This window comes from Copadichromis virginalis, linkage group LG4 (genome assembly GCF_057382275.1).
Source record: "Copadichromis virginalis isolate Kocher_CV1m ecotype Utaka linkage group LG4, C_Virginalis_male_GT1.1, whole genome shotgun sequence".
In the NCBI taxonomy this organism is placed as follows: Eukaryota; Metazoa; Chordata; class Actinopteri; order Cichliformes; family Cichlidae; genus Copadichromis; species Copadichromis virginalis.
This window is the reverse complement of record NC_140621.1, coordinates 6,222,494-6,239,553: the sequence shown is the minus strand read 5'-3', so window position 1 is coordinate 6,239,553 and position 17,060 is coordinate 6,222,494. Positions and strand designations below refer to the sequence as shown.

Below are 17,060 nucleotides of genomic sequence, written 5' to 3'. Positions count from 1 at the left end.
TTTAATTAAATATTGGTTAAAACATCCCTGTTTAGTGAATGTGTACACATGCCCTATCAGTGTAAACATTTCAGGCCTTTAGACAGCTATCAGCTACAGTGTAGCAATATCAAAATCTGAATGAACTTATCTACAGTGCAGAAGAAACTTCAGTGGACATTCTTTATGACATAAGTGTAAAGAAAACCTTTTTTTCTCTAACAAACTTCACTGTTGAGTTCATCAGTCTGTGTTTTAGATCCTCTGTGAGCGACCTGAGTTTGGAGAAACAGTGGCACAAAGATGGTGCTCAGAACAAAAATGACACTTACCCACAGTCACCCTGTGATGAACTAACAAACAAGCTTTGTAAAGTGTGAAAACTGAGAAACAAGTGCTGCAGTTTTTTCATAAAATGCACTGCTAATCTTACTATGTTTGGTGTGGTGATGCCAGGGTCTGTCATGTGCTGTGTGATATTGATGAACAAAAGGCGAACTTTCTATTTAGGCTGAAAGACAAAATAACAAGGCATAACGTGTGTGTGTGTGTGTGTGTGTGTGTGTGTGTGTGTGTGTGTGTGTGTGTGTGTGTGTGTGTGTGTGTGTGTAATGATACAAGGGGTAGAGATATTGAGATGGACTGATAGTAGCCACTACTTGTTACTATTTCCTGAAATATCCTTTATCAGGTCTGGAGAGCTGAATCAAGGCTAGTTTTATGCATGATATGGACACTTTACCACATTGTGGTCTCACTATTTAACTCATTCACTGCCATTGACGTCTATAGACGTCAATTACGTTTCCAATGGGAGGGGCTAGAATACAACCTCGGGCAGCTTGTCAGTGAACATCAGACTGCTTGAAATGTATTTTTCACAAAAAGCTCGTTTTCTCCCTTTTTGTGGTCAAAACAGGCATTTTTGGTGGAACCCACCTCTCTTCTACAGCTGATTACTAAAGAATGGAAAATGGTAGAAACAAGCTTTTTTTTTTTGGTTGGAAGAAGAGAGTCTGTTCTTCATTTTGGTAGGTTCAGCGTTTATATGATCATAACACACAGTTTTCTGTGGCTCTTCAAAAATGAGTAAAAATGCTCAAAAACCCTGGCAGTGAATGAGTTAAGTTAAATAGATTGGTAGTTGTGGATATATTTGGTAAATATGGGGTTCAAAATCTTGCTAAAGGAGACTCTGTGGTGCAAACTGGAGGAACCAGGATTTAAACCACTGAACTTCCAATTAGAAGTCCTGAGTCACAGTCATCATGGTTAAAGCAGGGGAACTTGGTATAGCTAAGGACCAGTGGGAGATGAATTTTTGAATGCCGTTGGTTTTCTTCAATGTCAGTAATATTAAAGTTTTGTGTACTATCTGTGAGTGCTATACTATCAGAATGTAACTCCCAGAATGCTTGTTATTTGATATGCATGAAGCTTCAAAAGCATATTAAGGATCTAATCACACCAGCTGATTTTAAGTCTGGCTGAAGTGATGAAATCGTCGGACGTCTTTCTCTGTTCCCCCAGCCTGTTCCTCCTCATCAGTCGCTCCTTCTGCTCTAAAAACAAGCATCTCTGTGTTCCCCTTTTGCTTTGAATTCTGCCTTGTGGTGACCTGGAGAGACACAAATGCCTGTTTCCACTGTGCTCCTATTCTTTTCTTCCAGGTAAATATGCATTCATTGACTCTGATGAACAGTACCTTGTTGTAGAAATGAAGGCCAATGTTTGCCAGCACTGAATTTGCTGGATTTATACATTTATAAAATCAGTAAAACAACAAAAAAGATGTTTAAATAGACTTAGAATATACATGCTCATTTTACAAGTCATATATATTAACTTAAACAGAGTTAGAGACAATAGGCTGCCAGCTGGAACACTGATAGGAGGAGGTTAGGCTGTTACCTGGTGTACATAAAAGAACACCAAGTTGATTCAGTAGTGGTTGACAGCATTCAGACTCCACTCTTAACCACAGAAAAGACTCAGAGTGATTCAAAGGGTGAACTGTAGGATCCCCTGGTCAGACACAAAAATGAAAACCTAAAAACGCAAATCCGATAAGTACCCCATACCACACATTCATGGTTCAGTGTAGCTAAAACTTACTATCAGGAGAGCATCAGTGAAGATTAAAAAAAATTCACAACCTTTAAAACACCATGGATGTGGTATGAATCAAACAGGATTGTGTTTGGCCTCACAAATGCACCCTGAGCTTTTCAGTATAGTATGGAAGCAGGCCTCAGACACAAAATATGCAATCCATACTTAGACAATGTGTTGAGGATATGTTCTCAAACATCTAAACTAAGACCAGACAAATGGGACCTGTTCAGAAATGAGGTGCTCTATCTCGGAAAGGTGATCCCTGCTGATGGCTACATGATGGATGATATAAATGGATGACCACAAATACTGCTAATGATTTCAGCATCAACATGTGGCAATGTAAATACGGTCTGTAGTGTCCCTCTGGTTCACAGATAAATTGGTTCTGCCTCCAGAGAGGTGAATTTCCTTGACAGCATTGCTGTTGCTTCATACACACAGCTGTAGTTGCCCTGGTGTCCATACTCAGCTGCAGGGAAACTAAAGGAAGGCGAGTTGTTGACAGCTGTCTTGATGTGTGTGATGTTGGAGCCCGAGAAGATGAGAATGAAACTGCCTGGAGTGGAGCTGAAGTTCATAAGGCAGGTGAAGACAAAGCTGTAACCCCTGGTGATCTCTGAACCTTCAGGACCCCAGACCAGACCTCCGCTTGGAGATGTCAGAGAGATGCTGGGTTTCTGCAGGGATTCCAGATATTAAAATGGAAAATAAGATGAAATAAGGTAAAAAGAACATTTTTCTGCCTGATATTAAGCTAATGTAGTCAGTGTTTTGCTAGCCTGACCAATACTTTTGATCTGCTACATCACTAACATCAAGTCAATTAACTTTAATTTATCTTTGTAGAAGTTGGTTTGTCACATGATTGCACATTATGTTTGATAATATAAAAAGATTTAAACCAAAACAATCATGTGTTTCTAAAAACGGACATATACAAACTCTGTTTTAATACATGAACCTTATTTGTTCAATGACAAATGTGTTTGGCTTTTATTCACTCTTTGGCCAGATTTAGGCATCAAAGCTACTGGGACCTTATCATGGACCTACTATCAAAAGATAAATAGACCCTCTCACAACCCTGAATTGTAACTTTAAAATTGAGGGCCCTAATCAAGTAAATAATAATCAGCTTCTACTGTGATTTTAATACATAAAAGTACTGACTTAGAGCTTGACAACAGAAGAAATAAATAAAATAAAGTAAATTACCACCCAAACGCTGAAAAGAATTAAATCCAAGTCTGAGACTTAATAATTTGTTAATCTCTGTCTTGTGTTGAAAAGAGAAGAACACATCATACCTCAGTACTGCATGGATTTAGTTTTTTTTTTTTGCTTTCATTTCTGGTTTTCCAAAAAAGCTTGCTTTAAGTGGAAATGAAAGTTTTCTAAAGTCTCAACTCTGAAGACTCAACAATTTTATATATAGCTCCTTTTTTCTGTTGCTAGTAGTTCGAGTAGTATTTTCCCCTCAGTGGAAACGTTTTCCTGTAAACATGGATCTCGGGGACGAGACCTGCCCATTAAAGTCGCTGTGCTCCCTCAGCTGAGCTCTACTGATATACTTCAAGTTACATTAAATCATGTTTGTTAATGAAAAACAAGACCACCCATGTCACCAATAAATTATTAGAGTGCAAGCTCAATTTAATTATTTGGTTAACAGTAGTTTCTGCAGCAGTCGTGGTAACCAGCAGGTTAGATTTTAAAGTACCGCTCATGTGTCCTTGAAAGTAATTTATGATGGACTATGTTTATGACTATTGATTATTCTTAAATTTGCTGTGTAGCTAATAAAGGTGGCCCATTGTGTGAGTTTAGTAATAGTAGAGGACAGACTGTTGTAGTACTCTTCAAAATTCAAATGTGTGTTAGTTTAAAGCCTCTGGAAATAACGTGTGTGATGTGTCAGCATGTTTTTTTTTTTAAAGGAATAACAAAATGATTGAGCCAAATCTGCCCTTGTCAAAGTTGCTTACTCATCCAGTCCAAATGCTCTGGTGCCAACCCTGACATAGTTTGTCCTTATTTTAAGATCTGTTGTACATATAATTTTAAATTAGTAAATAATACCACTGATATCAATTACTTTATACTTCTCTTTAACCTATTAATAAGTCATTCTTAAAAAATGGATCTTCAAATTTTGTTTGGGAAATTATTAATCAGAGTATTTTGAGTGCTTCCTGTTTGGCTGAGTGCTAGAATACTTAAAGTACCTGTTAACATGGACATTTATCATTTTACAACAGCTGGAATGCTAAATTTAAAAACTTACAAATAAAAAAAACATTGTATTAAAAGGTAAGTGTAGAAAAGTTTCAATAATGTCTAAATATATAGTCTGACAGGGTTCCTTGCATCATTAGTTATAGTATCCAAGTATATATAGACCTCACGGTGTCGCTCACCTGAACAAATGACACCAGCATCCTCACCATGACTACAGTTATGCAAATCCTCTGTGCTGGCACTCAATTAGGAAACTTTCATTTCCTGAACAGTCCACTTCATCAAGCCAGATTTCACCAGTTCCTTCACCAAAGTAAGCTGAGTGAGGAGCACTCAGTGCCGTCCCACAGTTTAACTCTCTGCAAAAGATCTCAGCATCAATTAAGTCCCAGTCGTCATCACAGACTGCTCCCCAGCTGCTGTTGTGATAGATTTCAACTCTTCCAGAGCACACAGTTGACCCAGCTCCAGCCAATCTGATAGGCACACCTGAAAATATAAGTTTGGGATAAAAGATACAGTGTTTTTAATGTTAACATTAAGTCACAATAATTATCAGTGTTCTTTGGTAGGTGATTTTATACATTTCAAGTTTTGAGGGGAAAACCTTCTCAGCCATGGCCCTCAGCCAGAAAAGGTGGAGTGCCAACTCTGGATCAGGAACGAGTTCCTGCCCCAAGTGGAGGAGTTTAATTATCTTGGGGCCTTGTTCACAAATGATGGGAGAAGGGAACGAGAGATTGACAGACGGATTGGTGCTGCAGCTGCAGTGATGCGGATGCTGCACCGGTCCATTGTGGTGATGAGAGAGCTGAGTGTAAAAGCGAAGCTCTCAATTTACTGGTCGATCTACATCCCTATCCTCACCCTATGTGTGACCGAAAGAATGAGATAGCGGAGAGATAGGGTGAGAAGTTCAGCCATCCAAAAGGGGATCAGAGTAGAGCTGATGCTCCCCACATGGAAAGGACCCAGTTGAGGTGGTTCAGGCATCTGACAAGGATGCCTCCTGGGTGAGGTGTTCCAGGCATGTCTCACTGGGAGGAAGGCCCAGGCCAGACCCAGGACACGCTGGAGAGATTATATTTCTCAGATGGCCTGGGAATGCCTTGGTGTTCCCCTGGACAAGCTGGAGGAGGTTGCGCTTCACTGCTTAGGCTGCTACCCCTGCAACCCAGCCCTGGATAAGTGGAAGAAGATGGATGGATAGAATAAACTTTACGTATATCACTAGAATAACTGACCTGAAACATTTCCATAGATTTCTTACCTGAACAAATGACACCAGCATCTTCACTGTGTCTACAATTGTGTGATCCAAATCCTCTGTGCTGGCACTGAGTCACAGACCTTTCATTTCCTGAACAGTCCACTTCATCAAGCCAGATTTTGCCAGCTCCTTTACCAAAGTAAGCTGAGTGAGGAGCACTCAGTGCCGTCCCACAGTTTAACTCTCTACAAAAGATCTCAGCATCAATTAAGTCCCAGTCGTCATCACAGACTGTTCCCCAGCTGTTGTTGTGATAGATTTCAACTCTGCCAGAGCACCGAGTCGACCCAGCTCCAGCCAATCTGATGGGCACACCTGAAAATATATGTTTTGGATAGAACATACATTAGGTTTTGTTCTGAGTGAAATTTGTCCTGTTAAACTGCTGCATGTTCTTGACCACCATTGCTGCAGCTCAGTTTCAGGGTGCTGGCAAACTTCTTATAGCCTAGGCAATCTTTATATATGTGGAGGAAAAATTGTTTTCTTCAGATCCTCAGAGAATACTTTCCTATGATGTGCCATGTTAGACTTCCAGTGAACAGTATCGGAGAGCGTGAGAGCAATAACACCAAATTCAACACATCTGTTCCCCATTTGTACTTGAGACCTCGTAAACGTAATGAGTCACATGACACCAAGACACATGACGTCATTTGGGCACAGTTTGGACATTTTCACTTAGGGATGTACTCACTTTTGTTACCAGCGGTTTAGGCATTTATGTCTATATGTTGAGTTATTTAGAGGGGACAGCAAATTTATACTGTTGTACAAGCTATACACTGACTACTTTACATTGTATCAAAGTGTCATATCTTCAGTGTTGTCCCATGAAAAGATATAACAAAATATTTATAAAATGTGAGAGGTGTACTCGTTTTGTGAGATACTGTAATTATGATTCTTCTATTAAGACTTTCTTGAAAAGGAAAAGTCTTTTAATTATAATAAAGTTTCTGTATGACACTAGAGAAGACTGACCTAAAATATTTTCCATAATTTTTATTACCTTACACTTCATCAAGCCAGATTTCGCCAGTTCCTTCACCAAAGTAAGCTGAGTGAGAAGCACTCAGTGCTGTCCCACAGCACAGAGGCTGGTAAACTCTTCTTGTTAATATTTAAAAAAAATTACAGTGTTCATATGTTTCATGTAGTGGCCACATAGTGCCTGTGGGGGGGCTTGAGCACCTGCCCCTTTCCTGATGGGTGCCCCAAGTGCCCTTTTCTTGAAGCAATTTGTTTATTATTTTTTATGTGTGTGTGTGCACGTGGAGTCCTGCCTGTGCCCCTCAACGATAACATTTAACTATTAATCACAGTTTGGCTAAATAAAAGGATCTAGCTTGCATCAGTCACATGGTGACCATTAACCAATGCTCACTCTTGACAGCAGAGTGCTCTGGTTTAGAGCCGGGAACAAGCTCTCACAGAGCAAGTGCATTTTTTGCTGCCTTACCGATGCGGAGCTGTAGGGAAACAGATTAATTGGGAGACACAGACTGATGCAAAGGAAAACAATAAGAATGGTGTACAGCGTACACTGTAGTCTATAGCACACAGTATTAGCTTATTATGTACACGTTGGTAAGTTGTCTGACAAATTAAAACAAATCAGCATGCTGTGTGTGTGCGCAACAGCACGACAAACACTACCTGTCCTTTTATTAACTGCAAAAGTAGTGCTGGTCAATAGCTGTTTGCTAACTGGGTGTCAGGGGTTTGTAGCTCTGTCCACCATTTCTTTTTAGAGTAAGCTGCAGGGCTTTCCCCTGTCTTTCTGGAAGGCTTCTATTTCACTAAAAACTATCTGATATGCATATCCACATAATTATGGATTATTATAATTATGCTATTAAAAACACACTGTGTTTTAAAGATAATACATTAAGAAACTGATTATGTTAGATTAATAATAAATAATAAGAGAAGCATTCTGGATCAGCACCATGATGCAAACTTGTAGCCATAGTATATACAGTACCCTGGAGAAGGTAAGAATGTCACACACGTGTGTGTGTGTGCGCATGTGTATAGATATTTTAAAACGATTACTCATCATATAACATTGTCCAGACATATCCGGTAAGGGAGGAGGAGGAAACAGTGATTCTAGAATAAAATCAATAATGAACACAACTGCCATGTTTTGGTTCTATATAACATTTCCTGTCATTACTTTATTATGGATTGGGTGCAAGAGTTGTTAAGTGTGGATAATTAAATAATAGATTAATGCAATATCAAACTGTGCCTTTTTCTTAGTTGGACAGCAAGTCCAACAAGTGTTTCGGATAAAATGTGGGAGCCCGAAATTGTGTCTACTTTCATCTTACAATCCGGCAACAAATAAATTGCACTGCAAACAAAGTCTATCAACAAAGAAAACATTTTCGTTTCATACTTTTCCGTTATATTCCCTTACAAAGCTAGCTTTAACGCTTCGAGGGTTCCTTTGTTCTTGCCGTCGCCTCGGCGCTTGACCCAGACTTTCGCTCTGTAGTTGCTTTTTAGCATAGTACTACAAAAAATTGTAAATCTGTGATATATGATTGATAAACGTAAAGGTAACTGTATAAATGTGTTCAATGACTTTGTTACTTTTAATGATTGGTGAGCACCCGCTTCGATTCGCACTCAATTCAAACTTTACGCTGCACGCTCACCTAACTTTACGCTGCACGCTCACCTAACTTGCGTTTGCACCTTTTGTCCACACGTAAACTGCGTTTAGCATTTACGTGTGGACGAGGAAGACGGAGAAAACGCAGCGTCAAAGGTGTGCGCCTATTTTGACGCCACACTGTGCGCCATGTTTTTGTCTCGGTGCCATGAATTCCTACAATGGCAGACTTAGACAAAATACTGTTAATTTTATTATCTTCAGTGTTTAAATGCTTACATATACGGGTTTGCTTGTAATTGTTGCCTATATACATTTTAAGCTATTATTTATTATTTAGTTCAATCAATAGATCAAGTTTTGTAGTGACTATGAAATATATTGTAATTATCTGTTTCCTGTTTATCCTAGACAGGGCAAAAAAGGACTCCAAATTAAAAAAAAGATAAAAATGAAAGACTGGTGCATTGTGCAGTTTAGCACTGGTGGTACAGAAATAGTCCCTAGATCATGGATAAATGGGGAGAAATTGTCATGGCCTCCATATCCTCCGTGAGACACATTCAGGATCCACGACGCAGTAAAGAGGAGAGTTCATCCTGGTGCAACATGGCTCACCTATGCACCAGTCCGACTTCTAATAAGCCATGGTGGGTATCATCTGGATTGGTGTTGTATAAATGTAACAATAACAAGTTTTTCGTGTCCTAATTTATGTCTGGCCATACATTGTGTTTGTACTTCCAGACACATTTCACGAAGCAGAACGCAGTCTTCAGAAATATCTAAGTGAACACTGTGATATGTCTGACCTTCAGTCCGAAGCTGAAACTCAGACCAGTCATAAAAGAAAGCACAAGTAAAACTTTTTTTATTTCACAAACATATCTTTGATTGCTAAGAATTTATGATCTTGTCTTTTATACATATCTGTGGTGCTTGCATACTGCAATATCACCACATAATATAGTCCAAAAAGTGGAAGCTTGTAAACTTTTTATAAATGCAAAGCCGTGTACACTTGTGCACTTCAAAAATTCCTTGTATACTGTACCTTCTTGCACATCTCCGTTTCCTGTGTGTGTTGTTATAAATCAAACTGTAACTTTAGGAAAAAATATTCCAAAAGCACATTTGTAATTACTTATGACCGTTTTCAACTTTTTTTCTTTAGACCAAATCCCCTGTACACATATAGTGACTCAGAGGATGAGCAGCCCACCAAAAAATGGTTTCCCCAGGCCCCTCGAGTGAAAGTACCAGGTAATAAAATACTGTCTAGTGTCTTTGTACATATCTGTGTGTGACACAAGGAAACGTTTGACAAGTTGTCTGTATTCTTAAATACTTAAAAAAAATTTATCTTTTTCTGTCAGACCTGACGAGAGCTGTTAATGAACTCCGTGAGGAGGTCAGAGCCATCCGCAATGAATCGGTAGATGCTGGGGTACTGCCTCTGGATTTGCCCTTGCACAACATTGAGGAGCTAAACAATGCAGAGCCAGCTCTTCAATCACAAGAGGCAAATAAGGCAATGGTAAGTATATAAAGGTTATGTACACTTTGTAACTATAAATTGTAATAGCTGTCAGATGTGATTTAAATACATAACAACGGCCTGTTGATTAACCTGGAGGGTCTTAGGGTCGATTTGTGGCTTTTTCAAATTTTGATTACATGCCATTTGCACAGTGTTGAATGGACTATAGCCAAATTCTCCAAAAAAAAGTTTGATATGATTTTATTTCAAAATTCAAGTCTGACTTCCTTCAATTAGCTTCAGTGGCTAAGCTACAAATAAACTTACACTATTGGGCTTAGTGGTCGATTTGTGCCCCATTGAAACCCATTATAAATGCTATTTTTCACTGCAAATTAATTACGGTCAAAGGGATCGTCGATGTTTAAGTTTCATTTTCATTTTGCAGTAGGGGCCTTAGAGTTGTAATCTTTTTATTTGTCCACCAGGTGGCGCCCTTGCTTCACATTTGACCCCTGCTGGAAAATCCCATATTTACAGCAGTGTTTTTCAGCTCAAATGATGAGTGTGGGTCACTATCAATGTGTGTGTCTAAAAAAAAAAAAAGAAGAAGAAAGGAGTGTGTGTCTAACTCCTTTTTTTGTCTGATTTCAAACGTTTTTTCTCCTTTGAGGTCCACACTGCAATACAAACAACAAATGTAAACCTAAGAACTAAAGACTTTGTTTTGTCTGCAAGCGCAGGTTGTTTACGCAGCTGCACTAAAGCCGTGGTTATAAATATGAGCTTTAGAGGCAGGAGTAGTCTTTTCCAAAATGGCAAGACATTACAACACGGAAGAAGCGCTGAGAATGATCATGGATCCCGAGGACAGCTCCTCCTCCTCTGCAGAGGACTCTGGGGATGATGAGGAAATTTCAACGGGGGAGGAAACGGAGGAGCTGGAGTCCTGTTCCGACTCAAGCGGAGCCCAATCTTCTGAAATTGAGAGCGGAGACACAGAGGAAGCACCAGCGGGGTGGATTAGTAAAAATGGATTAATGTGGAATCCAACAAACGCCGAGACGCTGCATCATGTTCCAGCCGCTACTGGGTACACCGGACCTGCGCATTACGCCGCCGCTCGGATCTGTGACCCGGTATCCAGCTTTTTAATCTTTGTCACTGATGAAATCATGCTGAACATTGTGTCCATGACGAATCTCCAGGGGAGGCGTACGATCGAAAATTGGAAAGACGTGGACAGCGACGAGCTGCGGGCTTACGTGGGGCTACTGATCCTGGCAGGAGTTTACCGGTCCAAGCACGAGTCCACGCTCAGTCTGTGGAATGAGAAAACTGGCCGCATTGTATTTCGGGCTACCATGTCAGAAAAAAGATTTCACCACATTGGCAGGGCCCTTCGTTTCGATGACAAACTTTCAAGACCGAGACGCAATTCTGGCAAACTGGCTCCCATTAGTCAAATCTGGGATATGTGGACCCGCCGCCTAGAAATGATGTTCTTCCCGGGGAGGGAAATTTGTGTGGACGAGCAACTAGTCCCGTTCAGAGGGAGGTGCGGGTTCAGACAATACATGCCCAAGAAGCCATCCAAATACGGGCTGAAAATATGGGCAGCCTGCGACGTGGATACGTCATACGCCTGGAGATTGCAGCTGTACACAGGCAAACCAGCTGGCGAGCGCCCTGCAGTCAACCTGGGAATGCGGGTCGTTTTGAAGCTGACAGAGGGGCTCCAGGGACGAGTTGTCACATGTGACAGCTTCTTCACATCGTTTCCTCTGTCAGAAGAACTCCTCAGAAGAAAAATGACCCTGGTTGGAACCATCAGAAAGAATAAACCAGAGCTCCCGCAGCAGCTCCGTCAGACAGGGGGGCGAGAGGTGTTTTCCTCAGTTTTCGCTTTTAGGATGACGCACACGGCCGTGTCGTACGTGCCCCGCCGCGGCAAAAATGTGCTCTTATTGAGCACGAAACACCGCACCCAAAGCGTGAGCGATGATGCCAAAAGAAAGCCTCAAGTGATAATTGACTACAACAAATCCAAAGGAGGGGTCGACAAACTTGATCAGGTAAGTGTCATTACGCATCAGTTGCGCACGAATTTATTCATTGTTGCTCATATATTCTTGTGTAAAATATACATAGGTTTAATTTTTATTTTTTTTATCAGGCTGTGTGCGAATACTCCTGCAGGAGGCGAACGAGTCGGTGGCCAGTAGCTCTGTTCCATCATATGATTGACGTCTCCCTTTATAACGGTTTCGTCCTGTGGATCGCAACCGATCCAGCCTGGAAGAAGTCCAAATCACATAGGAGGAGGATTTACATCGAGGAGGTTGGGGAAGCTTTAGTGAAACCACACATGGCAAAGAGAGAGCGCCTTCCTCGCTCATCACTCACAGCGGAGTTTGTGAGACGTGCCCAGTATGCTGCTGCTTCAGACCCCTCTGCAGGCCCCTCTGCATCCCCCTCTGCAGCCATCAGCTCAAAGGCCAGGAAGCAATGCGACCTTTGCTCAACAAAAAGATGAAGAATCCTCACCACCTGCTGCAAATGTGGAAACGAAATATGTAAGGACCACACCCTGACCATTTGCAGCAACTGCTCCTGAGCAGGACTGTCCTTCCCTCCCCCCCTCTCTCACTTCCTCATATCTCATCTCTCATACCTTTCCCCATTCCCCATGTGTTCATTGTTCTGAAGTTGTAAAATAAATGTTTTCTGGTTCAAAGTTATATTGTATTTTTTATTTTATTTTAGAACACAATAAGGTAATAGCATTTAGTGATAATAAGCAATAATTATAAATGGTAATAAGCATTTTACCATGAATATTTCAAGGAGAATTAGGTCTAAAAGATTGGCTAATTTAAAGTGGAAAAAAATATTAATATATAAACTTTTTATAGCACTTTTTATGGCGTGGTCGATTTGTGGCTCTAAGACCAATAGTGTATGCATTTTTCTAAGACCCTCCAAAACACACAAGCACTTGCATACACATTTAAGACATGAGACACGCTAATTCCATCTCTTAAAATGTGTCTATAGGTGAGACGCTTTGCCTTGATTGGAGCCTGACGCAGCAGTTAGGGGCAAACTCTATGTCCGAGTTTGTCTTTGCACAAGCAGTGCAGAAATGGCTCCGATACGCCCCAGATCGTTTGGGTGGGTGCAGGACGCACATCATGCAAAAAAATTACAAACTTCTGTGAATCATATAAACGTAAATAGGAAACTGTCTTTTAATAAAGTATTTAGCAAACGAAACATGCCTATTGACCTTTTTTTGTTTATTTTTTTTCTCTCTTACATCACATGCAATGCTTTCTTATTTTAGGATATTAATGTTGACATGATACATTGTGAGACATTTGTTTTTTTTTTTATAAAGGGTGTCCAATTTAAGGAATAAGTACAATTATGTGTTTAGGTGGTTGAAGTATTGATGGAAACATGCAGTAGTTTAGTATTGGTTAAAATACCTATAAAGAGAGGTAGATTTCCAGTCATGATTTAACTGTTGTTTTAATAAAAAGCAACTGTGCGAAAGAGGTGGAAAATCAACACCATAGCTCAACAGTGTTTCAATATCAGAATCTGACATTGTTTCAATGTCAGCAGTATTAGAAAATATAACGTTGAATCAACGTCAGGTTTCAACATTGATTCAACATCAAAACCTGACGTTGTTTCAACGTTAAAAAAGGGTGCAAGAGTGACGTTAGGTCAACGTCACACTTCAACGTTGATTCAATGACACAGCCTGATATTGACTCAACATTGTTTCAATGTTTCCTTGCTATCTGGGCTAGGTGCACAAGACATGGGTGGTGGGTCCATTTCAGGATTTTAATTGCTTTTGTTATGTTAACTGCATTGTCAGTAACACAGCAAACCACTTTGTTTTCCACATCCCTGTCACGGTCGCAGTGGCAGACCGTGTGGAGAGTGTGTGGAGGACTCAGGTGCAGACACAGGCGTGGACACGAAACTGAGTTGAACGAAAAGCGAGCCTTTATTGTGGCTGAAGACAAGGAGTGCAAACAAGGCAGAAGCGCAGTGACAAAACTAAACTTTAACTAAACTATGAAGACACAGGAAATCATAACTATGACTACAAAAGACTGGCTGTGACAACATGGAGGGTGGGAACACAGACGACGCGACACAGACCGCATGAAACACTGAGACTAAATACACAAGAGGGATGATCAGGGGAAGTGGCCACACATGGGAGCACAGCTGACACACATGAACCTAACGACAGGACAGGAGAGGTGAAACTAAATACACTGACATTGAATACAGACTTTCAAAGTAAAACAGGAAACATGGAGATTAGACATGACATGAACTAAACATAACCACGCAGACATGACTCATGACAGGTAGACGCACGAACCAGGAAGACAGAGTACAGGGGAAGATGACAGAAGCGACAGCATGAACTTGAAACACAAGACACACAGACATAAACACATGAAGGGCAAGGGAGGCTCAATACAAGGGTAATATAATTACAAATGAGCTGGAATAACTTAATGAACCTAACAAACAATAAACATCAAAATAGACTAAACACAAAACACTGGGTCGCACGACCCAGGACAATGACAATCCCACTCTTTTGCCACTTTGAGCAGCTCTTCTGCTAAGTTCTCAGAAGTGTGTCTGTCGCTGAACTCAAAACAATCCAGAAGACAGGATACCATTTTATAATTTTCAATAAAGTGACACGTAACTGACAAGAAGGATGTGGTGGTTTGGGATGTCCAGCTGTCAGTTAGAAACACTGCTGTGGCTTTTTTAACCCTCTCTTGCAGTGATGCACGTTCTCTTTCATATATGCCTGGGATGATTTTTTTGGGAGAGAGCCTTCCTGCTTGGAATTAGATACATGGGATTCAGTGCATGTATAAAAGTCCTGAATCCCTTATCATCCACAACAGAAAATGGTTGGAAATCAAGTGCTATCATTTTTGCCAGTTCTTCATCAATTGTGTTCTGTCTTGCTGGAGTCACAGACTTCTGCAAAAACTGTCTCATTGAGCTCTGGCTTGGTTTAGGTGGTATACTGCATGACGCTTCAGATACTGCAGCAGAAGAAGGAGCAGCAACAGTTGCAGTAGACCAGGGGTCACCAACACGGTGCCCGCGGGCACCAGGTCGCCCGCAAGGACCACATGAGTCGCCCGCGGGCCTGTTCTAAAAATAGCTCACCATAACAACTTACCAGTAAGCTGCATCTATTTTTATTTTTTCTTGCTATTTTTTTTTAATCACAATTGCATTGGCGTTAATTTGTTAGAGATAATATATAAAAAAATGTTTATTATTAAATATTAGATCATGATCTAATATTTAGTGCTAGCTGGTCTCCACGGAAACAGTTGCCGTGAAGACCAGCAAAGGCAAAGGTGAGGAGATGAGGAAAACATGGCGGAAAAAAGGAAGAAAACATATAATTTTCACAGTGAATGGGAGGAAGAGTTCTTTTTTACCACTGTGAAAGATTCATGCGTGTGTCTCATTTGCGGGGCAACTGTGGCAACGGCAAAGCGGCACAACGTGGAGAGACATTTCCGAACGTGTCACACAAGCTACCATGCTAACTACCCAAAGGGCAGCACACTGCGAGCGGAAAAGGCCCGCGAATTAAAGGCAGGTTTGAGCAAACAGCAGTCTTTTTTCACGAGACCGGTGAAAAACTCTCAAAAAGCAACCGAAGCCTCATTTAGAGCTACACATTTCATGATTAAGAAAAAGAAGGCATTTTTAGACGGGGAGTATTTCAAAGAAGCAATGATGATAATTGCAAAAACTGTGCTTAAAGACGAGAAATATGGAAACGATGTAATCTCCACTCTCTCTGATGTCCAGCTGGGGGCAACTACAATTGTTAGAAGAGTGTCGGCTATGTCCGGGAACTTGGCCGATCAGTTGGATCAGGATCTGGCAAAGTGCAGTTGGTTTAGCATCCAGTGTGACGAGTCCGTCGACAGCAGCAGTACAGCACAGCTGATGGTCTTTATCCGGATGGTATTTGATGGTTTCTCCACAAAAGAAGAACTTCTGACACTACTGCCGCTAAAGACAACAACGAAGGGAGTTGACATCTATAACGCGGTGAAGGAGTTTTTCGCGAAGAAAAAGGTACCGTTGGAAAAGCTGGTATCAGTGACTACCGACGGGGCTCCTGCTATGATCGGCCGACATACGGGATTCATCGCTCACTGTAAAGGTGACAGAGTTCCCAAACTTCATGCATTACCACTGCATCATTCACTAGCAGGCGTTATGCGCAAAGGTGATCGGCTTCGAGCACGTCATGACTCCCGTCGTGAAGATCATAAACAGCATCCGCTCCAGAGCTAAACAGCACAGAACATTCAAGGTGCTATTGGAGGAGCTGTCAGCTGAATATGGTGACCTGCTACTACATACGGAAATCCGATGGCTCAGCAGGGGACGGATTTTGCTTCGTTTTTTGTCACTTTTGGGTGAAATCAAGGAGTTCATGCAATCCAAAGGGGAAGACACATCTCTGCTGGAGGACACTGAGTGGACACTTGACCTTGCGTTTTTAACAGACATTACTGGGAAACTGAACCATTTGAACTGTGAGCTGCAAGGCAAAGGTAAGACTGTTGCTGACATGATAAGTGCTTTAAATGGATTTAAAGCCCAGATGAACATTTTCTCTGTGCATTTACAGAGAAAAAAGGTGCTGCACTTTCCCTCTGTGCAGATGGTGCTGAAAGACAATGCTTCTGCATCTGAGACTTTTGACAAAGTTGCAGAAAAGTACACTCAAGTCATAAACAGACTTGGTCAAGAGTTTGAGAACAGGTTTTGTGACCTTGATCAGCTTGAGCCATGTGTCTCATTTGTTTCCAATCCTTTCATGAATGTGGACACAACATGCATTGCTGAGCAACTAAGGCTACGTTCACACTGCAGGCGAAAGCGCATCAAATCCGATTTTTTTGACCCTATGCGACCCATATCCGATCATGCTATGACAGTGTGAACGGCGCAAATCCGATATTTTCAAATCCGATCTGGGTCACTTTCGTATGTGGTACTGAATCCGATACATATCCGATGTTTTAGAAAGCGACTGCTGTTTGAACGGTCAAGTCGCATTAAATCCGCCTTTTACGTCACCGACACAAGACTGAAGCCAATTATCAGCGCCCGAGAAGACATCGCGAACGCTTCCTAGCCATCCAGTGTAGATGTCAGTGAAACTGTTGGGAAGACAACGTAAACATTTTATTTGTACTGTATAATCTGCAGATTCTGACAGAAATCTGCAGCTATCCTTTGAAGCACCGCTC

At 41.1% G+C, this 17,060-nt stretch overlaps 1 protein-coding gene and 1 long non-coding RNA gene across 2 annotated transcripts; both read left to right on the top strand.

Moving 5' to 3' along the window:
* Positions 1 to 8,296: 8,296 nt before the first annotated feature.
* LOC146710688 (uncharacterized) lies at positions 8,297 to 9,445 on the top strand. Its single transcript, XR_014919996.1, has 3 exons — positions 8,297 to 8,881; positions 8,979 to 9,090; positions 9,406 to 9,445. It is a non-coding gene; the product is annotated as an uncharacterized LOC146710688 (long non-coding RNA).
* A 5,711-nt stretch (positions 9,446 to 15,156) lies between these two features.
* LOC146710687 (general transcription factor II-I repeat domain-containing protein 2-like) lies at positions 15,157 to 16,095 on the top strand. Its single transcript, XM_085455334.1, has one exon. It carries the CDS (start codon positions 15,157 to 15,159, stop codon positions 16,093 to 16,095), a length of 939 nt encoding a protein of 312 aa, XP_085311460.1.
* The last annotated feature ends 965 nt before the right edge of the window (positions 16,096 to 17,060 follow it).